The 19,622-nt window shown below is 39.7% G+C and overlaps 1 protein-coding gene across 2 annotated transcripts in view; it reads left to right on the top strand.

Moving 5' to 3' along the window:
* The window catches only part of agmo (alkylglycerol monooxygenase), a 74,649-nt gene that overhangs the window by 4,442 nt on the left and 50,585 nt on the right, over positions 1–19,622 (top strand). For both annotated transcript variants that reach the window (XM_036135342.1, XM_021323331.2), the window contains 2 exons: positions 7,177–7,307; positions 8,348–8,499. In XM_036135342.1, the coding sequence (XP_035991235.1) occupies positions 7,177–7,307; positions 8,348–8,499 (283 nt within the window). The remainder of the gene's footprint in view (positions 1–7,176; positions 7,308–8,347; positions 8,500–19,622) is intronic.

Raw genomic sequence — 19,622 nt, 5'->3', positions numbered from 1 at the left:
TTCAAAGTTTATTACTTAAATTTTCACTTTTATTCAGATTAGGTTAAGATCTTTGTAACTCAAGGACAGGTCCCAGTGTTTTCAGCCCTAAAAGTGGGTCAATTTTTAAATAGAAAGAGCAAACATAAATTTAATGGAAAATGGTAAAACTTTAACTTTTTTCAGTGGAATGACCTCAAAGGACACTTTTCTTTCAGCAGTCAGTGTAAAACCTCCTAAAACAAACTAAATCGTATTCTTCTCAATTTAAAATAGGATAAATTAAAATACCATATAGAAATAACAAGGGAATATTTTTACCGGTTCAGAATAAAATTATTGGAACCGGTTATAATTTATAAATAAAATGGGAAAATAAATAAATATCAGAATAAGTAAATAAGACAGTAAACTTTCCACTACTGGTCAGCGCCCCTGTGGGGTGGACCTTTTTACTCACAAACGAGCACTACAGATTCGACCAGCAGACTGAGCAGCAGAGATCAGAAAAACTTTTCCCATAAATCCCGGCCAACGGAAAAAAAAAAAAAAAAAAAAAAAAACTACTTCTGTGGTGCTTATAACTTAGCAGTCACGAATTGAAAAGCCTCTTCCATATTAAACCTCCTAGTTTGGCTAATAAGATAAGATTGTGATAAGATTATAAGTGTTAAGATTATACTGTAGCAGAAAATAGTCAGTTCTGGAGAGGTTACTCATACAGTGAACCATATTGGTTTATAAATACAGCTTTTTAGTTCTTTATTTTGTCAGGTACAAGTTAAGTTTGTAGGTTATTTTGTCGCAAGGAAAGAAACTCTGGCCTTTTTATACTTGACCTTAAAGGAGCATACCATAAATTTCAGGATTTTTGTATCTGTCTGCCCCCTGTGGCAAAAAGTTGAAATGACACCAGTGTTGTGCACGTGCATGGGAGAAGAGGAAAAGCATCTGCCGCTGCAACTGTGCAGGTCTTTTGTTTAGAGGCGCAATGTCTTCTGAGGTAAGAAAGCTATAAATATTGAAGTTAGCCCATGTTCTCTCACTTCTGTGTTGTTGCTGTATATTGGTTGTTGTTGGCCATCTAAGAATAAAAATTATCACATTAGCAATGTAACTAATATATATACCTATGTTTTTCATAAAATTTGAACCCAGTGGTTGAAAATGGCCCAGTCTGTAACCCCCAGGCCACTTTTTTCTCTTCAGTCCAACATTGAGTAATACAGTATAATATTTATTTTAACACTTGCTCTCCATATTCATCTCAAGTATCACTGCGCTAATGCTTTATTATCAGATGTGTTATTGTTTAAAAAAATACTACCCCAGTTTCTAAGAGGAAAGGAGAAAGATTTACATTATATTGATTTAGGTTTATATGCACTTTTATTGCATTAACTTCAATGTTAATACAGTACTGTCATGTTTACACTTTTGTAGAATATTGATATTAAATTGCTCAAAAACATTAATACATACTCTGATATACTATGGCTGTTCATATGGAAAAACATTTGAACAAATATCTAAAATGTACTGACAGGTACTCTTAAAGCAATGGTGTACTTCTATTTTCTTACTAAATAAATCAATATCGAAACATTTCAATCAATATCATATCAAATCGATATTGAATCAAATCATGGCTCAAAGAATCAAATTGAATTGTGAGATTCTTAACAATACCCAGCCCTAGATGGCAGGAGTCGGAAACAAGCTTTATTTTATCTATTAAAAGTTATGGATGGATCGCGGTTAAAGGTTTTATCGTCTGTTTAGATCTCTCATCCAGAGCATTCCAATGGTCAGACCAGGTTGTGGTCCAGCTGGCCAGAATGCTCTCAAGAGACTATTTCACGAAACGGCTTTCTCAAATAGCTGCCAAAACAACAGCCTCTCTGAACTGCCTTTGGTTCATAAATCACCAATCAGGGTAGCAACCTGCACACATGAGAAGTTTTAAAAATCAAGGTTATATCGTGGAACCAAAGGAGGCACGGTTGATATTGTGGCATCTTTGCTAGCAGGCAAGAGGAATACACTGAAACTAGGGTCCAGTCGCGTGACTCTTATTCTTTAATTTAACCCCAATCAGGAAATGCTTTTCCATTATATGCAACTGGTGCAACATTCTTCCCCATGGTGCCAACTTTAACAGTTAACGACTGCAACACCCAGAACATAATGTTAGCTTAGCACGGACAGAACCACCAACATAAACAACCCTTTTTAACTCCAAACTAGAACGGCATGTCCATGTGTTTTCTTGTCTTAATACTACCCAGCAGCCCTTGCAGTTACTCCAGCCTCACAGGACGTTATATGTTGCATTATCCAAGAAATGTGTGTGGCATCTAAGGGTAAAACGCATCTGTGGCATGTGATGCTTTATCGGTTTTGTTCCATTTTCTTTCACCAGAGCCACTTAAGACATTCCTAAGAGTCCAGTTAGGTGCTCTCTCTCGGCCCACTGGGTGCAAATGTAAGGAAATGATTCACCACACAGATCCCGGTGGGTGTTTTCCTTAAATCTGCCGCCCAACTATTTGGACGGACTGTCTGACATCGGTACATCAATCCCTCCAGACTCAAAGCTGGTTAACCTTTAGATTAGTCCTTTAACCCAGCTGTAGCTACAGCATGTTGCTAGATGAGGTAATCTGTTCTACCGCTCAAGCTTCGCCCAAACTGGCTCACCTAATTGACAGTACTCCCAATCACTTCAGCAAATCAAGATTAGAACGACTGTAAGATAAAATAATAAAGGTGTTGCAATAGTCTAGTCCAAGTCCAGACTTTAACCCGGTTCAAATGCTGTGGTGGGACCTTTTTAAAAGAGCCGAGTTTGCACACCTTAGTTAACTGAAGCCACGGAAACATAGCTACATTTCTTCCACAACGATGAAAGAAATCTGATCATTTAGGTGTTGCTGGTAAAGATGACACTACAAGTTATGTTTGTAAGTCCTTTCCCTAATAAATAATGCCATTATGGAATCTTTTGGGGTTGCTTTGTATTGTTTTTTTTTTTTTTTTGGTATTTTAAATAAACACTTAAGTTTTTATCTAAGATTGTAAAACCTGGTTTAAGACAAGATAATTTCAATTTGGTCTTGATACTTAAAAACACTACTACTAAAAGAGGATGTGGTTTCTTTTTGCTATATTTAACACCACAACGATAGGGTTTGTCAGTCCACTCTCCTGGAGTACGCATCACCGTCTCATCTGCAGTAGATGACGGTGGTTTTCTCTTCTTATTCATTGAAGATGTTTTATTTAAGTTTGTGCAACAATGGGTAAACATGGTTTATGGCGGGTGGCTGAGCACACGCCCCTGAGAGACACTATTGTTGAGGCGCTGTTTGCCGTTTGAAGGTGGCGTCTGGGGAGCGCCGAGAAGCACCGTGATGCAGAAAACTTCAGAGTGATTGGTTGAATCATAGTATTCTTAATGCACAGTTTATAGAAAGACTTAAAAACACCTTCAGGAGGTTTTTATATGCACATTGAGGGAGCAGAACAATTACCCCCACAGCAGGGGTCCTTATAATTCACTACCAAGCATGATTAAGTAGACTTGCAGTTGCTGCAAGTTTTTTTTTTTTTCTTTTGGTGTTAAAAGTTTCCCTGAGTAATTCAGAACTGTTTGCAGTTTCAGATCTGCCATTAATTTTTCTTCGCTGCTGTTCTATGATCCCAGCACACCAAAGTAATTAGAAACAAAACAAAACACAATCTTCTAATTTGGAAGTTGTTTGGAATTATGGGTTCATGAGCCCCTGCCATGTCTCCCGGCTGTTTGCTTATTTGAAAGCAAACTCTGTTTTTCTCCTAAAATGACGATGAAAGTACGCTGTCAGCCTGCGTGTTTTTGTGTGTGTGTGTGCAAATATCAGTCATCTGTGACTTTACGCACTCAAAAAGCGGAGAAGAAACAGACATCTGCTCCACAAATGTCCTGTCTCAAGTAAGGTTGAATTCAGGAGGAAATAAAACACCATTATTAGACACCACAACAAAATTGACACACTAAATCTTCTTAGACTTTACTGTGATTTTTAGTTTATGTGTTAGGAAGACAAAGAAACACAGGAAAGGACCTTTTGATTGCACTCGAGATCACAAAGAGTCGACCTTAAATGATCTCACTTTAGGAAAAAAAAAAAAACATCTAAATAAAACGGAGGAAAATACCAAGAATCAGTGCAAGGAAGGTTTGAGGAAAAACAAAAACGTGTTACCCTGCATGAAAATCCGTCTGGATAATATTGCTCAAGGCAGTCAAGAAAACTTCACCGCAGAGGTAAAACTATCTGCAAGACTGAAGTGGAAGGGGGAAAAAAAAAAGGAAGGAAGGCTTTAGGCAAGCGTCCAAAATGCTAATCTCTCCTTCTCTTTCACTGAGGTTGGAGGAGGTCTGCCTGTGTTGGAAGCCCATTTGTTAGCTGCAGCTTTGCAGTCCGCTGCCAGATGTTGGAACATTGCGTGTGATCGCAGGTCCCTGGTGGTGCTCACGCCTCTGCCAGCACACACATCTCTCTCTCTCCCTCTCTCACACACACACACCTACATGCACGCTCTCACTTCCTCCAGCTCCACCTGCACTCGCGCTCCTCTGCACTCCCATCATGCCTCCCCACTTTAGTCCAGCGGAGTCCAGGTGTCCATGCTTCAAACTGAACGTAGCTCAGTCAATGAGCTCCTTCAATGTGAAGCATGCTGCTGAAGTCTCAGCCTTGACCTGCTTTCTGACCCCCTCCCTCGCTAATTTGTTCCGTGTTTGACAGAACCATTAAGAGGTTAGAACATGTTTCAAGAACCTTTGGAAATGAAGACATGTCGCAGGCTGTTTGTTTAGTGTTCACCTGTTCAAAAAAGAAATCCTATTTTTTTTTTTTTTTTTTTTTTTACAACTTTGTAGGTGTTAATCTTTTTGTAATTTGTTGTATTTTGATTTTATTTGCTTGTGTTTGATGATATGTTTCATAGTAATTGTATATGATTAAAATCATTTTGAAGTTGCTTTTTTCTCTGCTGTAGTTTACTGCCATAAATCTACATCCGGTCTGGTGGGAAAACTGAACACCGGCCCTTTTTGAATTGGTTATAATTCAGAAGCAGGTTGGTCTGTTGTGAAATTGAGATACAAGATGCCTTTAGAGGCTAAACACTGATACTGCAGCATTTGATACTGTTGATTTTACTCTTCACACTTAGGTATCTGGTTGGTATTTTTGGCACCACATTGGATTGGTTTTCCAGGTTAATCAGGAAGAAATCTTCTTTTGTTTTGTGGTGTTAGTGGCGTTCATTGACAGTAATCAGACAGGCAAGAAATGGACAGAAAAAGAAAGGTTTAAGACATGAGACAAAGGACAGAAATTAAATTCTGGAAGGCTGCATTGAGGACTATAAGCCTCTATATATGGGGTCAGCTGCTTTTTTATATGCATATTCTTTTTCTGGGTTTCTGTGGCACTAGTGGCACATTTTTTTTCAACGTAGGCTGACAGGAAAGCGGGTTTGAGAGAAGAGCGAAGACCTTCGGCCGAAATCAAACCTGGGTCAACCATGTAGTCCTACCCCTGCGCCATCAGAACATGCCCGAAAATGTCTTTAATGTAATCTTCATTTTACATTCTTTCAGATATATCAGCAGATATAATTCAGTCCTTTATTGACATCTCCTAGCAATTTTATTTCGACAATATTTAGTTGTATGTTTCCTTTGGACCACAGCAACTCAGTCGTACTCTTATAAAGGACTGGGTGGCTTTTAGTTACTTTTAGTTAAATTCTAGTAAATCAGAAGCTATCAATATAGCCTGATCTGAATTATATTAAAGCAATTGTTTCTTCTGTGTATTCACCAAGCCAATTATTCGTAACTTGGGGGTAACTTAGGATTTCAACAAAATTCTGAATTTACACGTAAACTCCATCACACAGGGTTGTTTCTTTCATGCAAAATACCTCGCTAAACTCAGAATTTGGTCACCTGTTTCACTTCATTTGAAGAATAAGATTGTCTCCTACAAATGGATCAGATTTATACAGCCTTTTTTAGTCCCACTTATCACTCAAGGTGATTTATACTAGAGCCACATCATATAATCCAATATGTAGATCGGAATCAGAATCGGCTTTATTTGCCAGGTGTGTGTGTACACACGCAAGGAATTTTACTCTGGATTGCGCAATGCTTCTACAATAATACAAGAACACATCGGTAGGCAACTTGGAGCTAATTGCCCTGCCCAGGGGCACATCGGCATGTGACAGGAAGAACCTTAAATTCAGCACGTACTCGATTGCATGACAACTAATGTTCTCGTTGGGCCTGAGCCTAAGAACTAAAGAAAACAAAGGATCCAGTCAAGGCACACATGCAGGAAAAATCTGCTTTCACAGTTGCATTACATTAAACCAATGATTTAACTAACTAATAACCGTATAAGTAATAATTTGCTTTGGGTTGATACTGGCAGTAGTAATTCCTGACAGAGTGTCTGGTGCATGACTTTTACTTTTTACTTTTTCACCTTTAAAGACTTGCATGGCAACATCTCATACGCATTGAGATGGTATATGTCCGTCTGATTGTTGCGTCCTTCCTCATAGTTTATGATCACTGGAGATCAAGTCTTATGGGAGTTATGAAACTCTGCTTTCAGAGGTCAGTCAAGTTGAATCTTTATGTGCCATATAAACAAAACCTTGTGAAAGTGTTTTGCAATTCTTTATAAGTGTGTTAGTCATTTCTTCTGGAAGCAACTAAATGTCATCAAGACAAGTATGGTCTCCTGACATAATGTCTGTTACTCCTTGATTTATTTATTTTATCATCTGACGTTACTTAAAAGAAAGCGTTTTGTTGCAGCTTGGTTAGCCTTGATGTGTAATTCATCCACTGAGATAATATCTTCCTCCTCCGAGCCTTTCTTTTACGTAAATGTTTGCATTTTTAAATCTGCCAAATCACAGTGGCTTGCTTCAAACCCGGCTCTCTGGTCTCGCTCAGAGTAACAAACATCACGGACCACAAGACATGAAAGTCCTAAAGGGTTTCAGCTCATCTGCCAAAACAAACACAAGTACAAGCAGTAAAAGCAACAGTGGACTTGAAATGGTGTGATTCTTGCACTGCTGTGTCTTGACTGTGTATGTACGACCTTCCCTTTGTGTGCGCAGGCCACTCCGTTCTTTGTGGGACTGATGCTGCTCGAGCTGGTGGTGGGCGCGCTGATGACAGGGAGCCATGTAGTCACGCTGAGTGATGGCCTTACCTCCATCTCTGCTGGAATGATCTCTAGACTCCCTTTGTAAGTCTGCTGGACAGTTTGACATAAATAAAGTGTGGTGCTTTGAAAAAAATGGCCTGGCCTATTTTCCGTTGTATGATTTATCATTATAGTCCTTTATTTATATATATATATATATATATATATATATATATATATATATATATATATATATATATATATATATATATATATATATATATAAAGAAAAAAACTTTACATTTTTTTTTTGCATCAGAATATGTTGTGTTGTTCACCAAAGATGTGGATAACAGCAACATGCTAGTTTGTTTAAGAAGCAGATTTACTTCCAAGTTCATGTACATTTTTGTGTCATTGTTAAAAACTGAAAAAAAGTGCAGAAAATTTTAATTTGGGATTTGGAAAGGTATTTTAATTTAAAGAAATTGCAAATAGGTTTAACATCTTAAGACCCAAAGTTTTTAGGTCAAGTATAGGCTTTTAGACACCTGAAAATAGGCTGAAAGAGGTTAAGGAAAGGTGTTGGGTCACATTTTTGAGCCATTCGCAAAATAAGAAGGCAGAAAAATGTCATGCATTTGTATTTGGCCCATTGGAGTCCATGCTTAGAGTACCTTTGTAATATCTTGGGGTCTTAAGGGGTAAGTCTCTGACAGCTTTGTACATCTAGGGATTAAAAATCTGGCTCATATTTCTTTGTAAAAGATGAGAGTGTCTGTCGACACCCATTTTCAAGCTTTGCCAGATTTTTGACTGGATTTAGGTCTGGATTTTGACTGGGCCATTCCACCACATAGATGCAGTATGCTTGGATCTAAACCATTCTGTTGTAGCCTTTGCTGTATGTTTGGAGTTGTCCTGCTGGAAGATGAACCTCTGCCTCATCTTCAAGTGTGTTGCTGCCTCAAACTGTTTTTTTTTTTGCATTGACCTGCATTTAGCTCCATCCAACTGCGCATCCCAAAAAGCACAAAAAACATTGCATCTGAAGTTGCCTACTGTAAAAAAATAAAAATAAAAAGCTGTGTTATGAGCACAGTTTTAACTGATCCAGAGCTTTGACTGTATCCCTCACCCAGGCTGGTGATGCGAGGCTGTGAGCTGTCGGCTTACATTTATGTGTGGGACCACTTCCGCCTGTTAGAGCTGCCCTGGGACTCTGCATGGACCTGGTGGCTCACCTTCCTTGGAGTGGACTTCTGCTACTACTGGGTTCATCGCTTCGCTCACGGTACCAATAGGAGCATCACACTAATGGCCAACACCTGATAGGAGTTTAGGAACATTGAGTATATATGGGGCGTGATCATATTTTTCACCTTCAACAATTCGGGTCTCGAGCTAAATCCTTTTCTCCGCTACATGTGCTCTGTTCTTAAACAGGCCTTATCAAAAATATTCCAGTGCTTATACGCTGCTTCAGTCTGATGCTTCATTGATTTCTGCAGCGTTTCCAGCATTGTGTTCTTTGCATTTCTTGCTGCTTTCTCAAAGTCAAAACAAAGGCTACAAGGCCAGCGGATGATAAATGGCCTTAAAATGTTGATTTAGTTGCCTTCCCTGCAGGGAGGAGCAGTGAACATGGCAGTCACTTGGTGTTTTCCTGGACACTGTAGAGGAAGCAATTATTTTTGAGTTACATCCAGCTGCTTTAGAGCTGTCCAGATGTGAGAGGCCTCAGCCTCCTGAGGGCTGCGGTCTTAATCCAAGGCTGCCACAGCAACAGGCTGCATATAGTCATGTTTCTGAATCTGCAACGTCCTGCAGCATCTTTTTTAGAGAGAACATAACCAGAAAATATGGTCCCGGCTCTAGTTTTTTCAGAAGGACTATCTCCGTGTTTGCTTAGTGATGCACATGCCAGATGTTGAGCTGCCACTCAGCCGACTGGATGAGAGGTAGGTATTTGTGGTCTGTAGTGATGTTTATTTGTGTCAATGACACATCAAGCTGCCCTTCCAGTCTACATAGTTCTGGATTAAACTCCGTCACTCCTGTGTTGATATTAGACTCTAACTAAACAGAAGCTCTCAGCATGTGTGCCAGCGCTTGCCAGAACCTGGCCAGAGTGTGTTTTTTGAGGTGGGTGAGAACATCTCATTGGAATTATGGTGGCCATTTTTAATTTTACTTTGTCATATGGGCCTGAAGTAAGTTAGGCATTGACATTGTCTCTGTTTGTAGGTTTCCATTCAGGCTCTACATTTTGAACACAGCACATCTGAATGTATTTATAATCCCTAAAATTAAAGGCCTTCTTGCAGGAAATGTGATTTAATTAGATTTTTGTTGAGATCTACTCCATTGGTTATTTATGAGGATGCAAGTTTTCATAAAATTCTGTGGCCATGTAAAAAAACAACAAAGAATATACAAGGCCAGTAATATGAGCAACTGATTAAATGATTTTGAATTAAGTTATATTCCAATATATCTAAAACCCACTATATATTTAATGATGAATGATATGTTGATTATTTTCTCTCTAAGAGACACACATGCTTTATCCACTGCTGTCCTCAGACTCCAGCGAATGCATTGTCTTCTAAAGAAAAATTAACAGATTAAAATCCTAAAAATCAGTAGTTTACAGTGATGATGAAAAATGATCTGAAGCAACCAGGAAGTTTCTTTGATTATCTTAATAATAGCTGTCATATTATTATATATTTGGACATTACTTCCAACCATTTTTTCAAAGCCTTGGCCTGCTGAGAAACTGCATTCACAATATTATTGTCTCGCTCGTCCTGCCATGAGCAGTCATTATTTATTTGGAGAAGAGGAGACATCCCACTGTGTGTGAGTGTGAGACAGCATGTGTGTCACAACATAGTTTTACAAACATTTTATAAGGAAAAGCAAAATGTTTGTGGAGTTGACAGTTTAAGCTGCCTTTAGCATCTGAAACTACCTATTAGCATTGTTAGCATGGGTAGCATTAGTTTCTGTAAACACAGGTCTCTGTGTGTATTACCTAGACACCCATACGAAAGCCTGTATGTTTATCTAACATGTTTGGACATCTATTTATTGTCTACTCCCACTTATCCATGCAGGGTTATGGGTCAAGAGGCAGGGTATAACCTGGATAGATTGCCACTCCATCACTTTTGGACTTATTTAAAACAAATTTTAACAATAACAAGAAATTCAAGTTCATACAAATAAAAAGTAAAAGCAAGAGAAAAAAAAGAACGTTTTGAAATGATCTGAAACGTAATAAAAATGCAGTCGTTACTCAGCATTTGAAGAAAACCTTCTTCAAACATCAGACGTTTAGCCTGTTGTCTAAGTATTAACACCATGTGAGTTATAGATGATGTGGGAAAGTGACAGCTGAAAGTGAGGAGTGGGCAATCATTCCTCAGACTGATGTCAGAAATGGTAGATGGCTATAAAAAAATCACTTGTTATTTCAACCAAAGGGGGTAAAATCAGTTTCACAAGCTGATTTGTTTTGTTTGATAGCATGAGAAATTGATATGTGACTTTCTTGGTGAATCTGTCATATTATTCATTTGATAATTGATTTTCTCTTGCCTTGATTTTAGATCCATGTGGAATGGATTTTTTTTTTTTAAATGTGTGGGTAATTTCAACGCCACTCCAACACTGAAAACATCTCTGCTCTTCAGGGTTGGGTATAGGAATAAGGGGATTCAACTGAGAAACGGCATTATTTCCGTTTTCTATATTTCTACCATGATTTAGATTCTGTCTTCATTACATTCAGGGCTTGACCTTTTGCGTTTTTGTTGTTGTCATGTTATATCATAGAGTTGTAGGGGTAAAAACTGTACAGTTTTTTGTACAGTTTATTTTTATAAAATACCTAAAAACAAAGTCACATCCCTAAAGGTCGAGAGAGTCGGCACTTTTTCAGGAACCTTCCCCAAGTCCCTTTTTGAAAAACTGCGCATGCTTAAGACTGTCTTACCTGCTCTTCCGCCCCTCAGGGGGATTGTGTGAAAAGAAATCTCCCAAATGCACTCTGGTCTTATTTATTTCTACTAAGGCTTTCCTCTTCTTCTCATAAACTTGTACGCGGTTTCCTTCTTGCGACTCTCAAATGAACGGCTAACCGCTAACCTAGCCGCTGTTTTATGAAATGTTTATTTCAGGATCGGAAGAGATCGGCAAACACAAATAAGGACTCAAACACTGTTTCTGTTAGAATATAAGGCCCACATTTATTATTCCCCACAGAACACAGCAACACAAAACAGCAAGCACTTTGCACACGCAAAGTAGCAAGCACTTAAAACCTGGCAAGCTTTCTAACAGGCGTGTTGTTCCATCTCTTACCATGGTTAGGACTGGGAAGTCGGTCAGTCCGGTTAGAGCACAATCCACGCGGCCGGGCGTCCATACAACCCACGGCTGACTTCAACGACTGAGGGCGGTCCCCTCCTTTTTATACCAAAAAGCAAAGTATCAGATGGGAGCGAGAGTGTCCCGTTCTCTCCCTCCCATCTGAGCTGTTCGTCCCGTTTCCAAAACAAAAAACGTTCCCAGCATCTCAGCAGTGTGTGAAGCAAAATAATATTGCAAACTCAGATAATAGTGCAAATATAAGCAAAATAAGGAATACAGAATCAGTCTTTCCCACAACACATTGTCATAGGTTCCCACCACAAGTTAAAACAAGTTATAGCACAATAACACATGTTGTTCTTAGTTTTATGTGGGCAACATAACAGGCACGAGCATATATGTTGCTCTTAGTTTAAAACTAACCAGTTTTTCCCAAAATACAATGTCAAAGAACAAAAATAATTATTTAATATATCAGCCACTAAGCTAACCAGATACATAAACACTAGAGGTGCACAGCCTGCATTGGTTGGTCAGAGTTGTTACAGGCCTGCAGCTCCCACAGAGATCGATTTTTTTTTTAAACCTCCTTTTTCTTAATACAAGATGTATTTACTACTTTTAGGATGGAAGGATGATTTTACCCAGTATAACAAAAAGTAATTTTGAACATGATTTCCAACCATAACTTTAAGTAGAAAAATCTAAAACAAGTATAGACATATTTGTTCACAACCTAAAAAAAAAAACACATTAGACAACATGCTGGGGTATTACAGAGTTATTTAAGGGAATAATATATTAACCTGAAACCTCAAAGGATTTGTTAGTGTGACATGTAAAATCAGTTTTCTTCTATGTTATGAAAGTGCTTTCTTCCCTTTTCCAGCCTGTTGGGACTGTTTTTCTGAGGTCGCAGATAGTCATACGGTCGTGAGTAGCTGTAGGCTTTCTCGGGGTTATAAAAGCTTTTTCCCCTTGTTACGAGAAGGAAGCCGCTTTCTCCGACCACAGGAGCAGGCCGCCACCATCCTCGTGCCTCACTCTGGTCAGCTGAGGTTGTCTCAGTCAACCAAATATCTGACCTCTAGCTCCTCTCAGGTCAGAATCGCCTCTATTCACCAAGTTTGTGCACGCAAGCAGGGATGCATTTTGCCCATCAATGCTTTGACCTGGCTTCTAATTACTGGATAACAGTACTTTATGAACTGTGTCTTGCTTTACTGCTTTTATTGCTTGGAGGAAGACATGGGGCACCTTTTCATCCTATTTTGTCAAGGCACAAGAGCTATAAATCTTTAATTTAAATAATGAAGGAAAAATGATAAAACATAAGCTCAGAACGAGGCAAAGCTACATCCTATACTTGAGGGGGAAAGTACGTATTTTCTCAGTGTAAAATATAATTGTGAGTTTGACCAGTTTTATGGTTGATTTCATAGTTTCCCTCTCGTGACCTCAGCATGAAAGGATCGCTCAGAGATAATTAAGTGGAAGGAATTTGGCAGTCATGTGCGCTGATGCCATCTATAGCGAGGAGACATTACTGGTGGGGATTTCTCCTGCCAGACACTGATTCTGGAGATAGCAGCGGATTGAAACAGAAAACTGAAACCACCTAATCAGCAGGCCTTTTTCCGATTTAGAACTTAATGAAACTCAGGTCTCTCCATTCATAGACGCACATAAAAAATAAAATAATAATAATGCTAAAAGCCTGAAGCCAGACGTTTTTTTTTTTTTTTTTTATGGGCCTTGCTCTGCATTTGGCTGGAATCAGCATAGACAAACAGCAGTTGTGGTTAAAGCCGAGGCAAATCTGGAACTTCAAACATTTGAACGACCTTTGTGCACACAGTGACTCAAGTGAAGTGCCGCTCCATTTTTGGTCTAATATCAATATTTGCACGAACCCTTATTGTCAGTCCACGTCCCAGAATCATATAACAAAAATATGTTTGTTTTCAGAGCCTGTAGGTTCCATTTTTCAGCAATGTGAAATATTGTGAGCTTTGGTAAACTTTCTCCTGCTGGTTTATGTTTTAACAGCCATCAAAGCCAACTTAAATAAAAAAAGCAATTGGGCCAAGACCTTGACAAATGACAACGATGTTTTATACGTTGGAGTTTACCTGAAGTGTTTTTTCCGTTTATGTCCGCCACAGGCAGACGTTTTCTGTTCTGAAGCGCCTTGGACCCGGCTGGTTTCGGGTGCCCCCGGAGGCCGTGCTGTTTCGGATGCGGCCGTGTTGTTGACAGGCCTGTTGATTCTGTTTATTCTAAACTCGTATTGTGAGTGCCACTAATGGCAGCTCTGCGCTCGGGCAGCATCTTCGTGCAGGCGTGTCGGCCAGGTTGAAGCCATTAATCAGACAGTCAGCTGTCTGCGCTCTGATTATATGTGAGGTAATGGACTTACGCTGCCGTCGTCTCGCCGCAGTTACGGCCGCCGCTGTTACACTTATAGCACGGGAACATCAGAGTATCACTTAAAGACATGAAATGGTATCATTACCTACTCAAAATGACGTAATTTTAGAAAGAAGGAAAAGGCTCGAATGGGTGAAAAAAAGAAAAAAAAAAGGTTTGTTTTTCTGTTCCTGCCTCTGAAGGATCACTTGATTAAAGCCAGTTGTAGGACACATGCTGGGTAAAAATATTTGTTTTTTCAGGATAAATTATAAGACAATAATTTTGTCAGAAATGTGCAGAACCTAAAATGGGTTACAGTAAAATTGAGAACTATGAAAACTTCCTGGAGTAAGGATAATTAAAAGTTGTTTTGACACAAGGAACAAACCAAAACAAGTCTGATTGTGTGGTGAAAAGATTAGATTTAACCTGATTAAATACAACTTGCAGTTTTTAAATGTCATTCATTAAGGAGAATAAAGCTATCCGAACCAATGTGGCACCATGTGAAAAAAGTAAATGCTCCCTAAACCTAATAATTGCTGGCAACAATGGCTAAGACGTAAAGCAGTCCAAGAGCATCACCAGTACCACCATGTTTGACTTGGTATGATTTTTTCTTTCTTTTTCTGAAATGCCGTGTTAGATTTACACCAGATGACACACTCATTCCAAAAAAAGACAATATTTTCCACTTTGGGAATCATCAAGATGTCATTGTGTTTGACAAATCTGAGCCTGGCCTTGCGTTCTTTGTGGTCATCTGTGCTTTTCATCTAGGGAATCTCCCATAATGCCAGTTTGCCTGGTTTATTTCCTATTGTTGAAACTTGAACATAACTGAGACATGTGCGGCCAGCTTTATTGCTCATTTGCTACTTCCTGGATGAATCAATGATGTGCTGTGGCTTGGTTAGCATCTCTCGAGCTGTATCATCACTGTTCCATGTTTTCTTAATTTATGCTTAACAGCTCATACTGTGGTTTGCTGAAGTCCCAAAGCCTTAGACATGGTTTGATACCGTTTCCAGGTGGAGAGATCTCAGTGACTTTGTTTTTCATCTGTTCTTGAATTTCTTGCTGTGGTGTGAGAGTTTTAGCTGACTTGTTATTGTCAGACAGGTTCTGTTTGGGTAAATTTGTGATCCTAGAGTGCTGATAGTAATCAGTCCTGGTTGGAGCTGGTGAGATTGAATTCAGGTTTCTGTATAAACTGCTTAGCAAATTCATGATTTAAATGGAGTGCGTGTGTGTCTGTGTAGTTAGGGGGAGGGGGATGATAACTTTTCCTTTCAATAAACTAGATCATCATTTGAAACTGCTGTTTGTATTCCCTCAGTGTTGCTTTAACAGTCATTAAAGCAACACGTATTGCTTCTTTTTGGGGGGAAGCTGATTATAGTAATGACCTTTCTACAGTATTACCAGTTTTAACCAGTATTACCCAGTTTAATGTATACTCTATTTCTGGACAATGCTCTCTAGAACCCTCTCCAGACTGATAGTTGTGAGTTTGTTTCTCATCTGTTCTTGATTATTATTATTTTTTTTAGATTGGGTCCAGATGTGCTGCTGTTTGAGAAGTTTTAGCTTACTTCATGTTGTCATAAAGGTTGTATTTAAGTGCTTTCCTGGTTTTCAGGGTAATCGGGCCTGGGTGTGGCTTTCTACATTTGAACTAAAAGCCTGTGTTTAATCACAGTTAATTCATTATTTAAAGAGTAGGTCAATTACTTTTTTTTTTTTTATAGAATACCAGGTTGGTTTGGGTAACCTTTTCATTAAACTGGTAAAAGCATCAGCAGCTTCTTCTACTTTCTTTAGGTATTTCCTTTGTCTCATATAAAAAGAACTGTTTGATAATCCAAAACTTGTATGTGGGATACAAAAGAACAACTGAAGTCCAAAGGGAAACGTTTATGTAGGTATTGCAGTAAGGAGCATCACTTCTAAGTGTCCTTGCTTCAGTTGCACCTTATTCAATCCCTCTACAGATGTGCCCCACACCCATCCATCTCATCTGGCCTGCAGACAGCAGCAACTATTAAGACAAACAGATGTGCGCAGCACTCCTTCTCTATCCTCCGACCCCACTGAGACGCAGGCGATTTGAATGTTATTGTTTAAAAAAGGAGCTCCTCCTGTCTGTGGAATGGGGTGGGGGGGGGGGGGTTCAGAATGCCCCCCGACAGCCAGGTCTCCATAAATCTTCTCTCTGACGGCTAGTTCCTGGCTCTGCGCAGGTCGTACGCTCTGACAAGGAGACTCAGGCCCCTGGCTGGGTCTGTTGGTCTGATTTGGTCAGGATGTGGGTCTCTCGCTCACTGCAGCACAGGAGATGAAGTGAAAAGCCCCACGGGAGGTAAAGATAACATTAACAGTGATATACAGGTCTCTGCTCAGGCCCGTTTGCCTGTTGAAAGAAGGTGAAAGAATTCCCCTTCATTGAGATTGAAGCTGGTTCAATTTACCGCAGACATCACAGAGAGATGACATCCGCCGGGCCTTAAGGCCGACGCTTTTAACAAAGTGTTGAAAAGGAGGCTTGTTATGATCAGTGAGGAGGCTGCTGAGCTAAGCAAAGGCCACGGCTCGACTGTCTGCTGCCCTCATGTGCTCCGCTCGCCGCACGGACAGACTTCCCTGTGTCAGCAGTGCTGACGGACGAGCTGATTTTGACTGGAGACACGGCTGAGTGGAAACCTCCGCTTGTCCGAGGGGTGAAGTGTGAATGTGGTGGATGGTTTGTTAGAATTATTAACACACACCATTTCTATACCTTTTTGTAAGCAGCAATGTTAGACTTGGTAGGAAAAAAACAAATGTGCATTTAGGGACTGTTTTGTCTCTGGACTGACCACAGTGTTTGTGTACATATTTGGCCCATACTTTCAAAAGCTTTATCCCAGGAATGCCTCCAGGGCATTCCCTTATATTTAGTGCAAAATTTCTCTTGCGCTCAAATGTCACTGGGAATTCACAAAACACATGTTTGGCTCTCATACAAACATAACGACTAAAATAATCTGACTGTAATCTAATTTGCCCGGTTTGCTGTAACAGAACCACTTTGAAAGTCCTTTGTATAAATTGTCCGACAAACGCGGTGATTTTCTCAAAGGGCAAAATTCTGAGAGGCTGACCTGAAAACTGAACCGTAGACGTCAGCAAGGTGCTACAAGCTGACAGTTATTCCTAACTATGGGTCGGCACTAGATTATGGTTTTCAATTGCTTCTATTTTTTTACTTAAACACTTCGTTTTGGTCATGGTATTTTATGGCTGCTTTTCTTTGCTTGAATGATTGGTCTACATCTTCAGTCAAAGTTGTTTAAGATTGTCGCCTGCATAATTACGCTCAGGATTAACTCACTTTACTACTTTTTTGCATCTCATTAAAGGGCATTCAAAGTGAAGAACCGGTATGAAGACAAGTTTTATTGGTTTTACCATCATAATACATCTTTAAAACTGGAATTTCACCTACTATCTTTCACCGTCAAACATACACGTGCTTATTTTCAACATTTGACCAGCAATCACTTTACATGTTGTCAAGATGGATTCTCTGGTGGTGAATTTTGTGATAGTGCAGTTGCCTTGGAACATAACAAAAGTCTTTTCAGTTAACTTCCTTTTTTTCTTTTTGGATTCACATTAATTACTCCGAGCTTTAATTTGTAGTTATTTCCACAACAGTCAATGTATTCTGTTTTTTTACCAAAGTAAAAATACCAAATACTGTCGTTCAGTAAGCCGACCAACAGCTCAACACTGCAAAAACAAAACTAAAAATAAGTAATATTTTCTTAAAATGAGTGTATCTGTCTTTGATTTGAGCAGGTAAATAAGATGATCTGCCAACGGAATAAGACTTTTGCACTTAAAATAGGAATAACTCATCTCCATCGTCTTATTTCAAGTGCTAAATGTCTAATTATCTTATTTTAGGGGTCAAACTACTCATTCCATTGGCAGATAATATTATTTACCTGCTCAAATCTAGGACAAAAACACAAATTTTAAGAACATTTTTACTTATTTTTAGATCTGTTTTTGCAGTGAAGTGCTGCTCTGTTCTGCACAGAAACCTTCAGTCACTTTCTGGCCTCTAAGTAACGGTGATGTTTTGTGACTTTGTGGGGGTGACTTTTTCAAATCGTGGGTAACTTTAAACCCAAATCTTGTCATACCAGATCTTTTGTTACATGATCTTAAATCATTTACCTAAATAGTTCTAGATGGATTCACTTGTGGTGGTGGTCTTGCTAATCTGCAAAATCATGTAATTGCTGTGGCAAATAATTTTCTACTGTTTACCTTTTTATTTATATTATTGATTTGTGATAATGTTAGGGAATATTGCGATAATGATAAGAAGAAAAGAGTAGAGTGCTTTCTACGAGTCTGAGGATGTCCTGCTCCAAGTGGAGGAGTTTAAGTATCTCGGGGTCTTGTGCCCAAATGAGGGAGAGAAGGAACGGGAGATGGACAGATGGATTGGCGCTGCGTCTGCAGTGAAGCCGACACTGTATAGGTCTGTCGTGGTGAAGAGAGAGGTGAGTCAAAAGGCGAAGCTCTTGTCTTACCGGTCAATCTACGTTCCCACCCTCATCTGTGGGCATGAGATTTGGGTTGAGAGGAGCCAGTTGACGTGGATCGGGCATCTGGTTAGGATGCCTCCTGGACGCCTCCCTCCCTGGTGATGGATTCAGGTCACGTCCCACCGGGAGGAGACCCAGAGGAAGACGCAGGACACGCTGGAGGGACTATGTTTCTCTGCTGGCATGGGAACGCCTTGGGATTCCCCCGGAGAAGCTGGCCCAAGTAGCTGGGGAGAGGGACGTCTTGGCCTCCCTACTTAGGCTACTACCCCCGTGACCCGACCCCTGATAAGCGGAAGAAGAAGACAATAAGAAAGACTAATTGAACAATGTGTTTCCAGTTTGGTGTCAAGGAAAACAAAGACCCCAGATACTGAGTAGTCTGTCCAACTACTGGAAAAAAAGACATAAAAAGCAACACTTTTTCATCTCAACAGTGAGCTTTTAACACTCTATTGGTGAAGCATTGAAGAAGCTTCCAATCAATCTTAAATTGTTTAGCACCATTTTGGGCACTTTGCAGGAAAACAGTAACAGTGATAGACGGACATACAAATGGTTTGTAATCACGTGATGGACCGGTGACACTGGCCCACAGTTGTCTTGCCATGTTTGTCAGAGCTGTAAGTAGGCCTGACCGGGGTTAGTGTGTTTAGTTTAGTGTGTTTGACTGAGTTGTGCGGACAGCATGAAGTATGGCAGCGGCTAAGGAGAGTTTGGTCGACCATCCAGAGGAGTCCTGCGCTGCCTGTTTGGGTTGGCACCCTGTCCAGAAAGCCCTCCAGTCCAAACACTGGAGGGCTGTTCACAGCCCATTACTCCTCTGATTGACAGCGCAGCCCACCACTCAAAGGAATGCACACAAAGGGTGTTGCTTATAAGTGCCAGACGTTTGTCGCTTGGGGTGATGATTTAGGCAGCTGATTGATGTCACTATGAAAGCATTTCAGAAGGATGTCATTTTGGATCTACTTCCACAATGCATGTTATTTTGTCTTGTCAATTGTTCTTTTTTTTTATA

Source organism: Fundulus heteroclitus, chromosome 3, assembly GCF_011125445.2.
Source record: "Fundulus heteroclitus isolate FHET01 chromosome 3, MU-UCD_Fhet_4.1, whole genome shotgun sequence".
In the NCBI taxonomy this organism is placed as follows: Eukaryota; Metazoa; Chordata; class Actinopteri; order Cyprinodontiformes; family Fundulidae; genus Fundulus; species Fundulus heteroclitus.
The sequence above is the reverse complement of the archived record's forward strand: the minus strand, read 5'-3'. Positions and strand labels throughout refer to the sequence as shown.